At 39.9% G+C, this 16,961-nt stretch overlaps 1 protein-coding gene across 1 annotated transcript; it reads right to left on the bottom strand.

Annotated features, from left to right (window-relative positions):
- Positions 1–2,785: 2,785 nt before the first annotated feature.
- Positions 2,786–16,956, bottom strand: PPWD1 (peptidylprolyl isomerase domain and WD repeat containing 1). The gene is made up of 12 exons (XM_064405379.1): positions 16,804–16,956; positions 15,507–15,755; positions 14,088–14,190; positions 13,381–13,481; positions 12,100–12,220; positions 9,671–10,118; positions 8,919–9,109; positions 8,254–8,443; positions 7,098–7,279; positions 4,864–4,945; positions 4,135–4,317; positions 2,786–3,154 (listed from the first exon to the last, which is right to left on the bottom strand). Exons 2-12 carry the CDS (start codon positions 15,646–15,648, stop codon positions 3,011–3,013), a joined length of 1,887 nt encoding a protein of 628 aa, XP_064261449.1. The 5' UTR covers positions 15,649–15,755; positions 16,804–16,956; the 3' UTR covers positions 2,786–3,010.
- Between the last annotated feature and the right edge of the window lie 5 nt (positions 16,957–16,961).

Below are 16,961 nucleotides of genomic sequence, written 5' to 3'. Positions count from 1 at the left end.
TTGTGTTAGGTGAACATAAACAGCCATGATCAATGTTACTGTTTATAGAGTAGATTTAACTAAGCAGCATAGTAACAGGACCCTTTTGAAACAGATTCACAGTAGCTTGAGAAGTTGTCTGAGCTTTCAGTGTGAGCCTGCTGTTTGTGAACAGAGAAAAATGAGAGCGATGTTTGGAGGCTGTCTTGGGGAAAGTGATCACAAAAGGGGGTTTTGATTCTTGGAGAAGTAAGGATAGGGGTCAGCAGCTCAGCCACCTTGGATTTTCAGAGGGCAGACTAGGGCCTGTTCAGGAAACTATTTGAGAGAGTCCTTTAGGAGGTAGTCCTTAAGAGCAATGGAGTCTGGGAAGACAGAAGGAAATCCTAGCAAGAGATGCAGGAGCAGGGTCTACCCAGGTGCTGAAAGATGAGTTTGTGGTAAAGGAGGTCAGCCTGGCTCAACAGAGAGCTCCGGTTGGAACATGCAGAGAGAAGTTTTATAACCTCTGGAAGAAAGGGCAGGCAACTCATCAGGACTACAAGGGTACTATGAGGTTATGCAGGGAGAAAATGAGAAGGCCCAGCTAGAACTTGATGTGAGTACTGGTGAAAAAGACAACAAAAATGTTCTTGCAAATACATAAGTAACAATATGGCCAATGAGAATCTTCCTCCTTCATTGTATGCAGAGGGAAACAGTGACAAAGGATAAAGAAAAAGCTGAAGGACTTAATGCTTTATTTGTCTCAGTTTTTAACAGTAAGACCAATTATCCTCAGAATATCAACTCTCCTGAAGTGGAAGACAGGGATGAGAAGCAAAATGAAGTGCTCATAATTCAGGAAGAAATAGCTAGTACTTGCTAGACTACTTAGCTGTAAGTCTGTGGGACCAGGTGGGATCCACCATTACTGATGAAACTGGTTGGAAGAGCTTTAAATCATTTTAAGGCACCAAGAAGATACTTCAAATAATTTACCAACCGTCCTGGCTGATAGGGGATGTGACTATTGGCAACTGTAATACCTATCTACAAGAAGGTTCAGAAGATGGATTTAGGGAACTATATATTGCCTAACCTTGGTGCCAGTGGAGATCATGGAGCAGCTTAGCCTGAATGCCACCATGTGTAAAACAGTCAGGGTTTTGGGGCCTAGGCAGCCCAGATTTGTGAAATGCAGGTCTTGCTTGACAAACCTGATCCCTTTCTATGGCAGTGTGACAAACTTAGTGGATGAAAAAGCCTGTGGATGTTGTCTCCTTGGAATTTATTAAAGCCTTTGACACTGTCTCCCACTGCACTCCCCTGGAGAAACCAAGCTCAGGGCTTGGACAGCTGCACAGTTCATGGGTTAAAAACTGGATGGCTGGGCCCCAAGAGTGGTGGAGTTACCTCCAGCTGGTGGCCAGTCACAGGTGGTGGTACCCAGAGCTCAGTGGTGGAACCAGCATTGTGTAATACCACTGTGTAATTGCTGATTGGGTCTCCCTTCAGGTACTTTCATGTATTACACCAAGCTGGGTGGGAGTGCTGATCTGCTGGAGGGCAGGAAGGCTCTGCAGAGGGATCTGGACAGGCTGGATCATGGGCTGAGGCCAGTGGTGTGAGGTTCAACAAGGCCAGTGCTGGGTCCTGCCTCTGGGTCACAGCAACCCCAGGCAGTGCCACAGGCTGGGACAGAGTGGCTGGAAAGGACCTGGGGGTGCTGCTGACAGCGGCTGAACATGAGCCAGGCTGTGCCCAGGTGGCCAAGAAGGCCAATGGCATCCTGGCCTGGATCAGCCATGGTGTGGGCAGCAGGGCCAGGGCAGGGATTGTCCCCTGTACTGGGCACTGCTGAGGCCACAGCTGGAATCCTGTGCCAAGTTCTGGGCCTCTCACTTCAGAAGGGACATTGAGGTGCTGGTGAAGGGTCTGGAGCACAAGTCAATGAGAAGCAGCTGAGAAGAAAAGGAGGCTCAGGGGAGACCTTATCAATCTCTACAACTGCCTCAAGGGAAGACATAGCTAGGTGGGTGTTGGCCTCTTCTCCCAGCTAACTGATGACAAGAGGAAATAGCCTCAGATTACCATTGGACATTAGGAAAAATTTCATTACTGAAATGGGGTCAGGTATTAGAATAGTCACCACTGAAGTGGTGGAGTCACCATCCCTAGAAGTGTTCAAAAAACACATGGATGTCATACATGGTTTGATGGTAAAGATGGTGGTGGTGTTGGGTTAATGTTTGACTTACTGACCTTACCAGGTTTTTTCAGCCTTAATGATGCTTCAGTTTTGTTCTGTAACTCCATCAGAAACAGCTGATGCAAAGCTTAGTTCACATCGTTTAAAATAAATTATTTCAGTAGAAACAGTAACGTTTGTACGATGTTGGCTAAAAATGAAGCCAGAAAAAAATATTCACTAGGCTAAAATAAAGAGAAAGCAAACATGAAAGAAAAAAAATCACTGTAAAAACCAAACAAATTGCAAAGGACTTCATAAAGTGGCATTTTAAGAGTTGATCGTTGCTCTTGGACAGACATGTACACAACTATTTTTAAAGAACAGAGGTAGGTTACATTGTTTGCTTTTCATAGCCAACAGTATCATAACTTAACTAATTTTTTTATACATGTACTAAAGATTGAGAAGTATTTCACTCAACTTAGTATTTCTGGCCTTTTACTTTGAACTGTGAAACAGATTCATTAAATATGAAGAATGCAAACAAACATGAAAGTTACAAACACTGTCATGGGACGTGGTGGGGGTTTTTATCTTTAATTTTACATAAAAAAGATGCAAGAAAGACAGTAGCCCTTTTAAGAAACATGTAGATGTTTTTACTTTAAAATACAAATTTACCAGAAATGCAGAATTAGGGCACTTCAGGGACATTAAAAATAGTAGAACTGGTGCTTGCTCTGTCCTGGTATTTGCTGCATCTAGGAGCTATCAAAAATGTTTGCTCTTCCTAGGTCCCTTTCTGGGTCCCACATGCTCCATTTTTTTCTGCTGAAGCTGGAACCTTCAACGCCTGCCTCACTTCACTGTTATATTAATGATGCTGATATCCTCATAAGGTTTGTCAGTTTTGGGATTGACTTTGACATTTGAAATTCTCTGAACAACTTCCATTCCTTTAGTCACCCGTCCAAACACACTGTGCTTGTTGTCGAGCCACGGCTGTTTGAAAACACAGGAGAAAAAGAAAAGCACATTAAAATAGAAAGCAACATGTAGGTTAAGTAACAAACCAAAAATAAAGTGAACATGCATACATTTTGTGTGCCCGGCCTATGGAACCTAACACCCTGTAAATACCAGCATGCAAGGAAATACTAGAACGCAGCCAACACACATTCATATGCATTTGAACTTACCGTTTGAATTGCTTTCTTAAAGTACTACAGAGGTCATGTTCTACCAGTGCAGTAGCATTGTAAAGTTCATTTTAAAGTGTATTCTCAGTTCACAGAAATGTTGTTTCAGTCCGTTTCATGTTATTTTTACAGAGGAACTTTAAGTGCCAGTAGAGAATACTACCCAATTCCATACTCATACAGTATGCCCAATTTGAATATAGGCCCTCACACAACTTAATAAACCTCAGAACTATGGTAGATAGGGGTTTTTTTTAATTACTTAGAAGTGCTGTAAGAATGCAGTTTTTATAAGTGTTACTTTTAAGGACTTGGTTTCTATATCTTAGATTCACATATCAAAATTTTTATTGTTGGCTCTAGATTTGTGCACAGATCAAATGAAATTTTTAAACCTGAACACTGTCTTCCTTGTATAGCTACAATTAGACATCATGGCATCATATCCAAACCCCCAAACAATCTAAGCAATACCTAGGTTTCCATCAAGTTTAAACCACTATTATTAACATAAAATACTCTAGTATTACATAATTGCAAACATGCCAAGGAATTTTATACCTCACTCCATTTAAAGGCAAAAGGCCTCTTGATCACAAGTGATGGAGAAGTATTTCTACCTTGTAAGGGACAGTTTCAGTGAAGCCTATACACTACACATCATGTGCATCTTTTATTTGTAAAGTAAGTACTAGTGTGTTCCTTTTTCCATGAGAAAAAAGTTAATTTTTTACTATCTAGGTAGCCTCTCAGGCTTTAAATTGAGTTTTTCATATTACTTACAGTTGGCACTACTGTTATAAAAAACTGGGATCCATTGGTGTTCGGTCCTGCATTAGCCATACTGAGTGTATATGGTCTGTCATGTCGTAAAGTTGAATGAAACTCGTCTTCAAATTCTCCTCCCCAAATACTTTCACCTCCCATTCCTGTACCAGTTGGGTCACCAGTCTGAATCATGAAACCCTGCAAAGAAATTATATGTTATCACACTACTGCATAGAATACATAACCATAGGTGGCATTTTTTCAAACTTACTTCAAACATTTACACAAAATGTATTAACATGTTATGTCCAAGGGAGAAAGCATTTAAGACTTTAAGTGTCGATCAAATACTTGAGAAAAAGCAAGGTTACTCACTATGCCTGCCAATGAAGGACAGAAACCTGACTACCTCTACCTTTTGCAAATTCTTAGGCTCTATCACTTGATTCTGGTGCAACAGAAATAAGCAGCCTTACAAGAAAGGCCTTCTGACATGAAGCAAAGTTTTAATTCAAGCAGGATAGCAGGACTCATCTTTCCATTTTCACTTTTCTGCTACCTTATGAATTGCAGAATAGCTACTACAACTTTAGTAAGTGCTAAAGTTGTTTAGAACATCAGAGCTGTTCAGAATTTACAAGGAATTCTAAAGGTACTCCAAAAGGGAAATGGAAGTGTTAACACAGGACTGACCACCAGAGTACATTATGTGAATTAACAAAAAATTAACAAACTGCAAGTTACCTTGATGATACGGTGAATTATGTGTCCATTGTAGTAACCATTCCTGCTGTGCACACAGAAGTTTTCCACTGTTTTGGGGCACCTGAAATCATGTAACAGAAAACACAATATTTGTCTGGTGACAGGGCCATAAAGATTTCAGCTGGGACTAAGACCTCCTTGTGCTGTGCAGTGTTTCAGGACTCTGTAGGAAGGGATTTAGCCAAATAAGGAAAAAACAAATTTCCAACTCCTCAAACCTAAGCTTAAAAAGAGCTGAAAGCAAAAAGCTTGAGAAGTACAGAGCTGTGTGATTACACAGAAAGACAGCAGTTGTGTTGACAGCACAGGGATGTTTTAGCTGTTGCTGAGCAGGGCTTATGCACTGTCGAGGCCTTTTCTGCTCCTAATCCCACCCTGCCAGTGAGGAGGCTGGGGCTGTGGGAGTTCAGAGGGGACCTAGCTGAAACAGCTGAACCCAGCTGACCACAGGGATGCTCCATTGCACATATGGCATTGCGTTCAGCACATAAAAGCTGAGGGAAAAAGCAGGGGACATGCAGAGTAATGGTGATTTGCCTTCCCAGGTACCCACTCCCTGTGAGACAGCCCTGTTTTCTTGGAGACAGTGGAACATCTGCCTGTCCAGGTTCCATTTTGCTTTGCTTGTCTGCATGCCTTTTGCTGTCCCAATTAAACTGCCTGTACCTCAGTTCTCAAGTGTTCTCACTTTTACTATTCCAGTGCTCTCCCATTCCATCAAGGGGGATATGAGTGAGTGGTTCTGGGGGACTTAGTTGCTGGCTGGGGTTAAACCATGAGAGCCAGAAACCCAATCTGTCTCCTGAAGGCGTAGTTCAAGGCACCACTGTCTATAGGTTCCCTAGTTTTCTATCTGCACTCCCAACAAGGAGAAAATGGCCAAGTAGAGTACACATCTGTAGAGTTACTTGAGTCTAACTGTGAAAAGAAATATTAGCTTGGGATTTAGTGACACTCTATCTTGTCAAAAAGAGCACCAACGTCATAACTAATGGAACAGACTAGATTATAGTCCCAGTTCTTGCTGAGCAGTACAGAGTCATTCACAACTTTATTTCATGACAAAATGACTGAAGAATTCAAAGATGTACAGAGCCATATCCTACATACTCTTCTTTAAAGTTTTAATCATACTAAAGAGATTTTAAAGCTCAGCTGGGAGAAAATACTATAATAAGAAAGGACAAACCAAACAGTAACCAACCCTAGTAATACTGTATTTAAAATTGCATACAGAACATTGCAGTGAAGCACCTTGCAATACTGTGCATCCAGATATGACAATATTAGCATGACAATTAAAAAAAAAGAATTAATGTAGCTTGACCTGTCACTTGCTAGCAAGCGCTCTACCATCACTACAACCTATATGCTATAATTATGAGTTCCAGAAACTAGAGCCAGATGCAAGGAAACATTGGTGAAGACTGCAGTAGAAGTCTGGTGTACTAGAAGGTAGAATTGAGGTTGCCCTACCTGTGCTTATGACCAAAGATGAATTTGTTTTTGAAGAAGCATGGAGTACACTGACATAATTTAGGTTTCTATGTATACCAATATATTATATAAATTTCCTGTTAAATAACAGAATATTTGTAATTTTTGCATCATGAAGGAGAGATGAGGACACACTGATCTTAGCAATTGTCACGCATAAATTCTGTGCCTGGTTTTGGATATACACAACACTAGTGTTATATGCTGGTATAAATGTTATATGGCTTTTAAAGGAGCTGCAATAACAAAGTGAAGTACACTGGCTACATTCAGAAGTTGCAACTATTCTTCCGGCTTGCACAGACCTGCTGCCATATCTACTGCTGCTGCCAACATCATCTTTCTTTTACAAGATCTATGCAAACAGCACTGCCTTACAATACAGAGCTTACACAGAAGAGTATCATTACCTGTTCAAGAACAAAGTTAAGAAAGGAACATCCTCCCTGAATCAATAACTAAATAAACCCAAATATAATTCCAAAAACTCCTGTGCTCCAGACATTTATTTAGACCTATTTTTACCCTATTTTATTTCTATTTGTTAAGAGTCACATTCCTACCTTAGCGTACTAAGAAACTGACAGGAAACAAAGAGTAGGAAAAGGGAAAGAAAATAATTATTTCTAGCATGAGATAAATCTTGGATACTGCAACCACAAGGGACAGAAGAAAGCAACAAAACCAAAACAAGAGAAAAAACAGCAACTACATACTCAACAGGAAAAAGCTTGATATGAATATCTCCCATGCTTGTGTGGATGATGGCACTGTCTGACACTCTTTTGGGACCTTCTGCCTGAGTGGCTGCCATGACCTCTTCTTTGGAAGGTTTCTCATTAAATACATCTCTGTCAGAATCTGCACTCTTCGTGTCTTCTGGTTCACGTTTAGTAAACTGAAGCACAAAAGAACAGAAGGTTAACTTTTTTTTTTCTTTTTTCCTCTAAAAATACAAAGTGCTCTGCACCCAATGTCATTATTCAACCTGCTGAACACCCAATTCAATTTAAAATGTACAAAGACAATTCACAGTCCATCCTTGGACTGCTGTGTTGTGTTACCAGCATTTCCACAGTAACAAATTCCGGTGAAACTACATGCAAATACAAGTATCTTTTAATAATCTGTTATCTTTAAACTTTCCCCTTTACTACAGGAGTATACACTAGTTCAGCATCTTTTCTTTAAAATGAGGTGGAGAATACCAGGCTGTTCTGCTGTACTCAAACAAAATTGGCGGCTTTTATGCCAAAAGGTTTAGTTGTGCTTTGCAGTTGTGCTACAAAGTTAAAATAAATCTTCTTATTCCAATACAGCATTAATATAAAACTATAGAAACCCAGCAAATTTAAGGCATAAGACAATCCAATCTCTAACCTCTATGGCTATGACCTCTCCAGTCAGCTAGCAACCAATCTAAAATTGCTTGTCTGGTTCTATCTCACCTAAAAACCCAACTGTGAACAGAAAGATTACTCCTTTCTTCATTGCTTATAATGTCCTTAGTGTTACCAAGTCCTGAAATGTTTTTCCATTATATTTTTATGCATATAGTTGCTTATTGTTTCTTTATAAAATCTGGTTAGTTTTTTAAGTGCTCTTACTTAGGGTTTTTTCAACAAGAACAAAAGGGTATCATCATCTTGGGGGAATAAAAATTTATGAAAAAAATCACAGCTGTTTCTAGTTAACATACAGATAGTTCAAGATAAAAATTCCAAATATACTTGCAATATAAAGAGACTCCTTTGTAAAAGCTGCATTTACAACTACAAAAACACTAGAAAGGTGCAAAGAGAAAACCAAAAAAAAAAATCAATAGAAAAATCAATACAAGAATGGAGCTATTTAAACAGAAACCCCACGCACCATGTAAAACCTGTTTTTTTTAAAAGCTGTGCAGATTACTGTTGGATCTGCCTGAATATTCTGGAGAACAGGATTTTCAGATGCCTTCATCTCTATAGTGATCGCTGCTCGATGTTTCTTTGCTACTCCTTGGAACAAAGCCAGTTGCATCATTCTGATGTTCTCTTGTTTTCCCAAGATACGAATACACCTGAAATACAAGATGTAAAGAGGTGTAATGTTCAGCTGCTCACAGTCAGAAAACGTCTTCTTTCTATTAGATTCATAGCAAAATTTCAAAATCCTCTCAAAATCATTATGCACTAATCATTTTTATGATGTTTCTCTATTTAAAATTGGTACCTTAATTTACCAGTCAGCCTCCTTATGCAATAAAAATTCTAGCTAAATGATCCACCTTTGCATTATCCCATCCAGTTAGACAGAGATTAATTGATTAACTACACATTTTTAATACACACATGCTTGCCATTTGTCTAAGCTCTAATCTCCAATGACTCCTTACAAAGAATGGGAGCCTTAGAGTATAATGTAAGGCTCTCAAATAACAACACAAAAAGATTAGACACCTCCACAGTCATATCGAGTTTTAAATATGCTCTAAATTTGACTGAAAACAGACTTTAAAAGAGAAATTTATCTTGATGAATGTCACTGGAACTTACCTGTTAGTCTCTACATTTATGACTTTAATGCCCAACATAGTTCCATAGAGAACGAAATGTCCAGTTTCATCAAAAATTATATTAATTAATCTTACTGCATCCACTTTCTCCAGCTCACGCTCAACTGCCATACGCCGGCCAAACTCCATGTCAGGCAGTTGTTGTCTCATCTGCTGAAGCTCAGTAAACATCTACAAAAAAAAAACCCCAGCACTACTATATTAACATATTTTAAACTTTTTATCCAGTAAAACACTGATTCACACGATTAGAAAATAGTATGATTATTCAAACTTAACTGAAGGATTTCGGTAAATACAAGTAATACTCTATTTTAATGATACAACAGGCATGTTGTAGGACTAGGCTTAAGCATGTGAAAGTGCGCAGTTGTCTATCAAATTCCTTAGAAGATGAAAAATTTAATTTATTATCATGATGTTACTTGCAATGGGCATTTTCCACAATCTTCCACTATTGTTTTCTAGTTAAATGTAATCTAGCAGCATGGAAACAGAAATGAAAATCCACAACTCTGCTTCACTATGTAGGTAACATAAACCAGTAAGAATTCATTCTGGTACATAGCAATCTAAGAGACAAGCAAGAGAACAGAGATGACCTTTATGCAAGAAAAATATAGGAAGGAAGCTTTCCTTAGAAATAAATTATAGCTTAGGTAAATGTGCTGGCAAACAAATTCAAGTAAGTAAAGAAAACATTTCAAGAAGGAGAAACAAGACAAAACTCACACTCAGAGATTCATCGAAGACTCTCATGAGCTTTCCAGTCAGAAAACGAAAAATTCTAACTTTTCTGTCAGACCCAAGAGTGGCCATTTTCTTTCCATCAGGTGAAAAACTTATACTGGATGGGTAAGCCTTGCATTTAGCAAATTCATATAGATCGGTATCTGTTTTATACTCCCAGTTCACATTCTTGGGAAATTTATATTCATGAGGAGTACCGGTCCAGTACTCGATCATTCCGGACTTGTCAGAAGACACAACTACTTTGTAGACAGGGTTCAGGCGTATCTGAGTAAGCGGGGACATGTGGAGTTTATCAAAAACATGAAGGGGCTGGTTATTTCCTCGTCCATCATATATGAATATTTTTCCTGTGCTTTTCTCAGATGTTGCAACAGAAGATATAGCATCTCCAGGGCAATATACCCATTCACACTGGCCAGGGTGGTAGCTGCAACAAAGAGTAGAAAGGGAAGAAAAAATTAAAAACAAAATAGGAATGGTTTTAATTAGGTAAGAGTCAAGTTATGCTGTAAACTTGAAATCAAACACGAGAAGCAAATTTTAAACTTTATTTACTAGTTTTGCTAATACATATCTTGCTAATAGTGAGCATATAATAAACAAGTTTTACCAAGAAATACCATTCAGTGGAAGACTACCAATTTCTGTTTCTTCCATATTGTTTTGTAAAGAGGCTGTGATAGTCAAAGTAGAAAGCAGGTAAAAATGATGAATTTGGACAGAAATCCAGATTAAAAGTCCAAGTGGCATTAATAAATAGCACTCAACTTATATAAGTCAATATAAGTCAATACCATTTCTCCATCTTTTACATGAGTAATGACTCAGTAGAAATGAAGACAACTGCACCTCTACCATACACTTCTACAAAAGTTCAACTAGATCTTGCCAGAAAAAACCACAAAACCATGAATCTCCCAGAAGTGATACAAACAAAATTAAATGCACTCACAACCCTATATTCAAAACGGGTTGTGAGTGCATTTAAGAAGGAACTCATTTGCTACTTGCAAAAGCGTAATCTACAAATAAGACAAGTCAGCAATATAGTTGATAATATAAGTTATGTCTGTTTTAAAGTCTGTAAGCAAAGATTCCCAAAACTAGAACTCAAACTAAATTACAAATATCAAAAAAATACACAATCTCCAGAGGAAACACAGGTTTAGTATCCTTTCATAAACTGAACTAACAGATGCTGATGGACTGATGATGTTCTGACATTATGACAGACACCAATAATTTGAATTTTCAATTTCTGTCTGTAAAGAGAAACAAATACTTAGTCTCAAATTCCTTAGGAAGAACAGGATCAAATAAATAAACATGATGTCTCTGCAGAAATAGCCAATGTTTTCCAGATCACAGATGGAAGCATAAAGCATGGAGAACTGCAGAGAGCCATGGTCTATAGATTAGTTAGAACTGGAAAGCTCTGAAGATCAGGGGTGCTTTTTAAAATATAATTTTCTTTTTTGCTATAATTTTACCAATTATGTAGTAACACTACAGGGCTACGTAAAAAAAAAAAAACAAAAAAAAAAACAGCAAAACCAAAAAGCTTAAGCCTAACTGTAATCTTTCCAGAACAGACAGCCAAGAGAGAATCAATTCCTATAGGTGAAGTACATTATCTGGAGGATGATACTAAAACTATAACAAACAAAGCATGTGCTTTTATTACATGTTCTTTGTAAAAGCTTTTTTCCCTGACTTTATACTTCTATTCAGTTTCAAAATTAACCAATACATCACAGACTATGAAGAATACATTTTCCAATTCTAAAAGGTTTGTGGAGAAATCAGTATTTCTACTGCTCTTGATGCAGCATTTATGGATCCTCCAGCCCTTCAAATCCACCCTTTTAACAGTGTGGGTTTGTTTTTCTCTGGTATTGTTGTAATTCCAGTAACATCCATTCCAGTTTCTCCCCGATCCTTTAGGTACATACTGTGTAACTACAAGTCTAAAGAAAACAACAATATTGCATCTAGCAGAAAAAGAAAATTGTATCGCTATGACAATAAACAAGACAATACAGGCAGGCCAAATCCGTTCCCTAATGGAACTACTAATAGACTGTAATTTTCAAACTCCAACAACAGAAAGAAATTATGCCTAGCTAAATATTTGAAGAAATCCCGTATCTTTGTGTGTAATACGTAACACTGAGGAAGCTCCTTTTCTACTCCTCTCTTCTAGTGTTGCAGCAGTATTTTTTTCTATTCAGTCAAGCAGTCTATAGCCATTTGATTAATTTCAGACAATGCAGTTTACTCAACTTCATATGACTAGGACATGGGGGAAAGGAAAGAACTCAACAACCCAAAATTACTGACTTATCTCTTAGCAAAACAAACCCCACCAATAATCTCAAACGAACACTTCTGAGAACTAAGTAACTTACCCAAGTTTCAGCATGTTGATCATGTCGAAGTTGACTACATCAAACACCTTCATTGCTTTGTCGTCTCCAACAGAACAGAATAATGCCCCCTCTGAACTAACAGCAATACTCTCAATAACACCTGTGAATTAATTTAAGATACTATTAAGAAATGGGAAAGGACATCCTTCATTTCAGTATTACATACAAACAACCTACAGAGGCTTAAACCTGTTTCCCAACTGTTTTGTCACCTTTTCCATTTAAAACTCTACCTGAATTCAATAAACTAGTATTTTAAAAAATAAAATTTATAAAACAACACTTTATGGCCTATCATCATTTAGACTCAGGTATGTGATAATGAACAATTTACAAAAAATATAGTAAAATATAATTATGGCAGAAAGTTTAGTTTAAAATGTTGATTTTAGAAAATTGAGAACACTATGATGGGCTAAGCATCATGTGCTCCTCAGCTTGCATCTCTCAACAGGGAAAAAGCAGCAGAACTTTACAGACTATCACACCCACGATACTCAAAACTCCTCTGCAACTGAGCTTTCCATGAAGTTCTCACAATGCTGATTTTCACATGGTAGGTTTTGTCCACACCTTTTGCTTTTATATATAGTAAGAAGCTCATAGTTAAGATCAAAACCAGACTTTAGTATTTCTTGTAACTCTAAAAGGAAACCATGCTTTTACTACCTATTTTAAAATATTTTTCTTACTGTAACATTCTGCATATCAAACTAGATTTTTTTTTCTTCAGGCATATCATAATTTCTAATACTGCTGAAAATATAATTTTCTGTCTAGCCTATTAAATGCTTAGCATAGTGTTGAAAACCTTTGCATACTTATTAGCTTAGAAAATTCAGTTAAAGTTTCTTTTAATTGCAATGTCTGATAATTACAACAATAAGGCAGAATTTACTCTACAGTTACAGTATTCCAGATGAAAGGAACTGCTTTTTTTCCCCACAGTTTAAACTTCTCTAGATTTTATGAACACTTTTGTGTATCTTGTTTACTTACATCCCCACAATCAGGCACAAGGCAATGCAAAGGCTTCAGTTTTCATTTTCATGTTTCATTTTTATCCTATCTCATCTACAGCTTGGGAGCAAAATGTAACAGGACAGAACAGTAAAAGGAAGATTGGCAGACATAATTTAACCTGTGACTGCACAAAAGGAACCCCAGAATCTCTCTCTATTGGCACTCTCTCTTCAAACAACAAAAACCAAGGGAGAGAAAAAAGTAAAATCCTTTAGATAAGAAAGAACAAGTTCTTACCCAAGTGACTTCGGAAGTGTTTAACGAACTCAATCCCTTCTTCTATTTTCTTCCAAAATTTTACATGTCCATCATGACTGGCTGTTATGATAAAATCTGTCCTACAATTAGAAAAGAAAAATAAAATCAAGAAAACAGATGCACACATTATGCACCTTCCTGCAGGTCTGGTATCTGCACTAGAATTAACACTGTGCAGAGAATGAAGTTTCAAGAAATTACTTTGACAGTCTGTCTGAATAGGTACTGTCACTCCTGGAAAAACAAAACAGGCATTTTAGTGTATTCTGGATTAATCTATGAAAAAGTAAAACTGAAGAAAAATATATTTACATATTCAAAAAGGATAATGTTACAAGTTCTATTTTATGTCTGCTTTCACGGTAGTTACTGTGTGTGTGTGTGTGTGATCTCTGCAATTCTAGTGAATGGTATTTTTTCACAGGGAGTAAGTTATTCTTACTCCTGTATCTCCTGCATATTTTAAAAAGAATTTTAAAAAGACCCTCCTTTAGCCTACAAAAACAACTTATATCTTGCTTCTCGGTAAGTCACTTATTTTTTTAAAAAAAAAAAACCCCACCACCCTTTAAAAACCACCTCAGGACACTGTAACTTTCCATTATAAAACTTCTACAGTGAAAATTTCTTAGCCTACACAAAAATACAGCCCAGACAAAAATACAATGGAAAAGAAAAACACTTACTTTGTACATGCTACGTGTGTAATAACATCTCTGTGCATGTAACTGCGTTCATACATGGAGGCCGATGGCAGATTTTCCAGATAAACATGTTCAAATTCAAGAACTACACAGAACAGAAAGAAAAGTCAGGATTTTTTTTCATGAAGTCATGTCCACATTTTGTTCTCTTTCACTTATCCTTTTATTGCTTACCTATTTAGTCAAAAATATGCAGGATTTTGTGCAAACATAATTAAAGGGCTTTTAGCTCTGGCTTCACACTCAGACTTACACATTTTCGGTGGACTAAAGCCACTCAAATGCTGCTTTAACTCATATTGCTCCTCCCTCTTAAAGCAACTGTTACAGTAACTGTCTCATTATTTCAAAAAAACCAAAGTCAATCAAGAGTTTTTAAGTTACTGCCAGAAAAGAGAAGGTCATCTGAACCTCATTTAATTCTAAAACCACATGTACCCCTGTTGTTTTTATGAGATTTGTGGTCCCACACAGGTCCTGTAGTCTAAATTTTAAGTTCTGGTATCCACCTATTTCAATGGTTAACTGGCTGACCTAAAAGAATCAGATTTTGAGTTTTGCTTCTGATTTTTAGATCCTACTTGTTAACACCTGTGCAACGGTGTTTTTTACTGAACTTGCATATTTATATCTGATGAAAATTGTTTTCTTTACTTAAAGAAAACTTAAAGTGACACCCAGAGAGCTGGAAGTTGCTGCACACATCAATACCACATGCCAAAACACAGCCTAGAGGCTGCTCCTGCTGCTCCAGCCTAGGGCAGTGATCTGAAAGATCACTGGATTAACCCTACATCAATAACCAGCACAGCAGCAGGGCTCTTAGCCTTAAAGTGTTCTCCAGAAGAAGCAAAAGTCTTAGAATCACAGAGTGTTAAGGAGCTAGAATAAGCCTTAAATGCCACCTAGTCCCAAGCCCCCTCCTACTGGGCCAAGTTGCTCCAAGCCTTATACAACCTGGCTTTGAACACTGCCAGGGCTGGACCGTCCAAAAAATCACTGGGCAACCTGTGCCAGTACCTCACAGTAAAGACTTTTTTCCTTACAGCTAACCTGAATTTTCCCTTTTTCAGTTTGCACCTTCAGTCTTGGTGCTACCACTGCAGTTTCTGTGGAAGCGCCAGCCTCCAGCTTCCCTGCTGGGTACTGGAAGGTTGCTATGAGGTCTCCACATAATCTTTTCTTCTGCAGGCTGAACGGCCACAACTTTCCCAGGACCTGGCACCCCCGCTCTGTAATTCCGCACCTGGAGGTTTCCCCCCAGGCGCTCATTTGACACAGCTTCAGGAATCGGGCTCCCGACAGCTTCCCTCCCCCCGCGGCCGCTCCCGCCCGGCGGGGCCTGGAGGCGACCCCAGCACCCCGACCCCAGTCGCGGCAGAGCTTCATTCCTCCGCTTACCTCTCCTTTTCTTCGCCTGCGCGGCCTCCCCCGGGAGCGGCCCGACCCAGCGCTCCTCCTCATCCTCCTCGTCCGCTGCCGCCGCATCCCCGCCGCCCGCCTCCACCTCCGGCGGCTTTCGCTTGCGCTCGGCGGACGCCATGGCTGTCACGGCTTGACCCTGGCACAGCGCCAGTGCCCCCACGAAAATACACCTTCTCTAGTGGCTTCTGTGAGATGTGACCAGGAACAGAGCAAAGCAGGCTCCAACTTAGGAATAAAGGAAACAAACTTTATTAATTACAACATCTAAAAAGGAACAAACAAAACTAAGAATGAAAACCCTCCAAACACATTCCTCCTCCTCCCATTTTCTCCAGAGAATGAAATAACACCATAGATTTCCACCCCGTCACCATCTCTCAGATAATCAACTTTCAGTCCATCATCACCCCTCAAATAATCAACTCTCAAGTCCATCAGGGAGAGAGGAGTCCCCCCTTGCACCACAGGCTTCCCCCGGAAGCACAATTGAAACCTCCTGTGTTTCCGTGTCACTGCTGGAGGAACATCGGCCCTTGTGACTTCTTCCCCCCATGTCCAGTTCTCTCACCACTGCACATGGCCAGGACTGCCTTTAGGGTTCCCCGTTTAAAGATGCTCCACCCAGTCCCAAAGCAGCAGTCTCTCAGCTTCGGGACACCAGTCCCCCCCAAATTTACCCCTGGGGCCGAGGGGCCTCGTGAACAGAGATCTTCCTCCCCATGGAGACAGAGGGCATCCCACACCCTCCTGAGCCGTCTCTGCTCACGCCACTGCTTCACTCTTGACTCCAAGGCATTCCTCCCCCTAAATGCAGTCTCCGGGTCACGGGAAAAACAGGGGTCTGTCCATGGCCATACAAGAAAGAGTCCAGCTCGAGGCCACTCCATCACCTCCTCCCACCTAGGATTCTTCTCACCGCTTCCAACTTTCCTCACACTTGCCCATTTCGTCATGCTCCATCTCTCTCTCCTCATTCTGATTCAGGAGGATCAGTATTTGTAAGGTTTCCATTATTCTACCAAGGGGTTAAAATCTTCGCCTCTGTCTGCCCAGAACTCCCACAGCAGCCGGGCACCTTCTCTCGCCGCATCCCCCGCTTCGGGCCGGCCGTGCTGCCAGTCCACGCTATCGAATTCCAAGGCAGCACAGGCACTGGCTCTCTCTCTCTCTATCTCCCGGGAGGCAGGAGAGGGGCCGATGTTTCTCAGGGCTCCTCCACCCTTCCATCTTGCAAGGCCTTCGCCCCCCTCCTCTGCCCGAGGCTCCGGCTCACCTGACCCGGCCGCGTGGCCTCCCCTCCCCCAGCCAGCCCCGGCTGGGCACGGCAGCTCCGAGCTCCTTCCCGGACCGGAACCGAGTGAGAGCTCTCCTGGCTGTTCCTGCTTTTAACCCGCTGTGCTCTCAGAGGCGGTCCATAGCTCCAGTGGCCAA

This window comes from Passer domesticus, chromosome Z (assembly GCF_036417665.1).
Source record: "Passer domesticus isolate bPasDom1 chromosome Z, bPasDom1.hap1, whole genome shotgun sequence".
NCBI classification, from domain to species: Eukaryota; Metazoa; Chordata; class Aves; order Passeriformes; family Passeridae; genus Passer; species Passer domesticus.
The sequence above is the reverse complement of the archived record's forward strand: the minus strand, read 5'-3'. Positions and strand labels throughout refer to the sequence as shown.

Bases quoted from the DNA above. Each gene is read 5' to 3' on its own strand.
- PPWD1 (XM_064405379.1), bottom strand. From the start codon at position 15,648: ATGGCGTCCGCCGAGCGCAAGCGAAAGCCGCCGGAGGTGGAGGCGGGC. The intron at 9,110-9,670 runs GTGAGTTTTGTC...TTTTTTTTGTAG, and splicing joins TCTTCGATGAATCTCTGAGT to ATGTTTACTGAGCTTCAGCA. The intron at 4,318-4,863 runs GTAACTTGCAGT...ATTTCTTTGCAG, and splicing joins TAATTCACCGTATCATCAAG to GGTTTCATGATTCAGACTGG.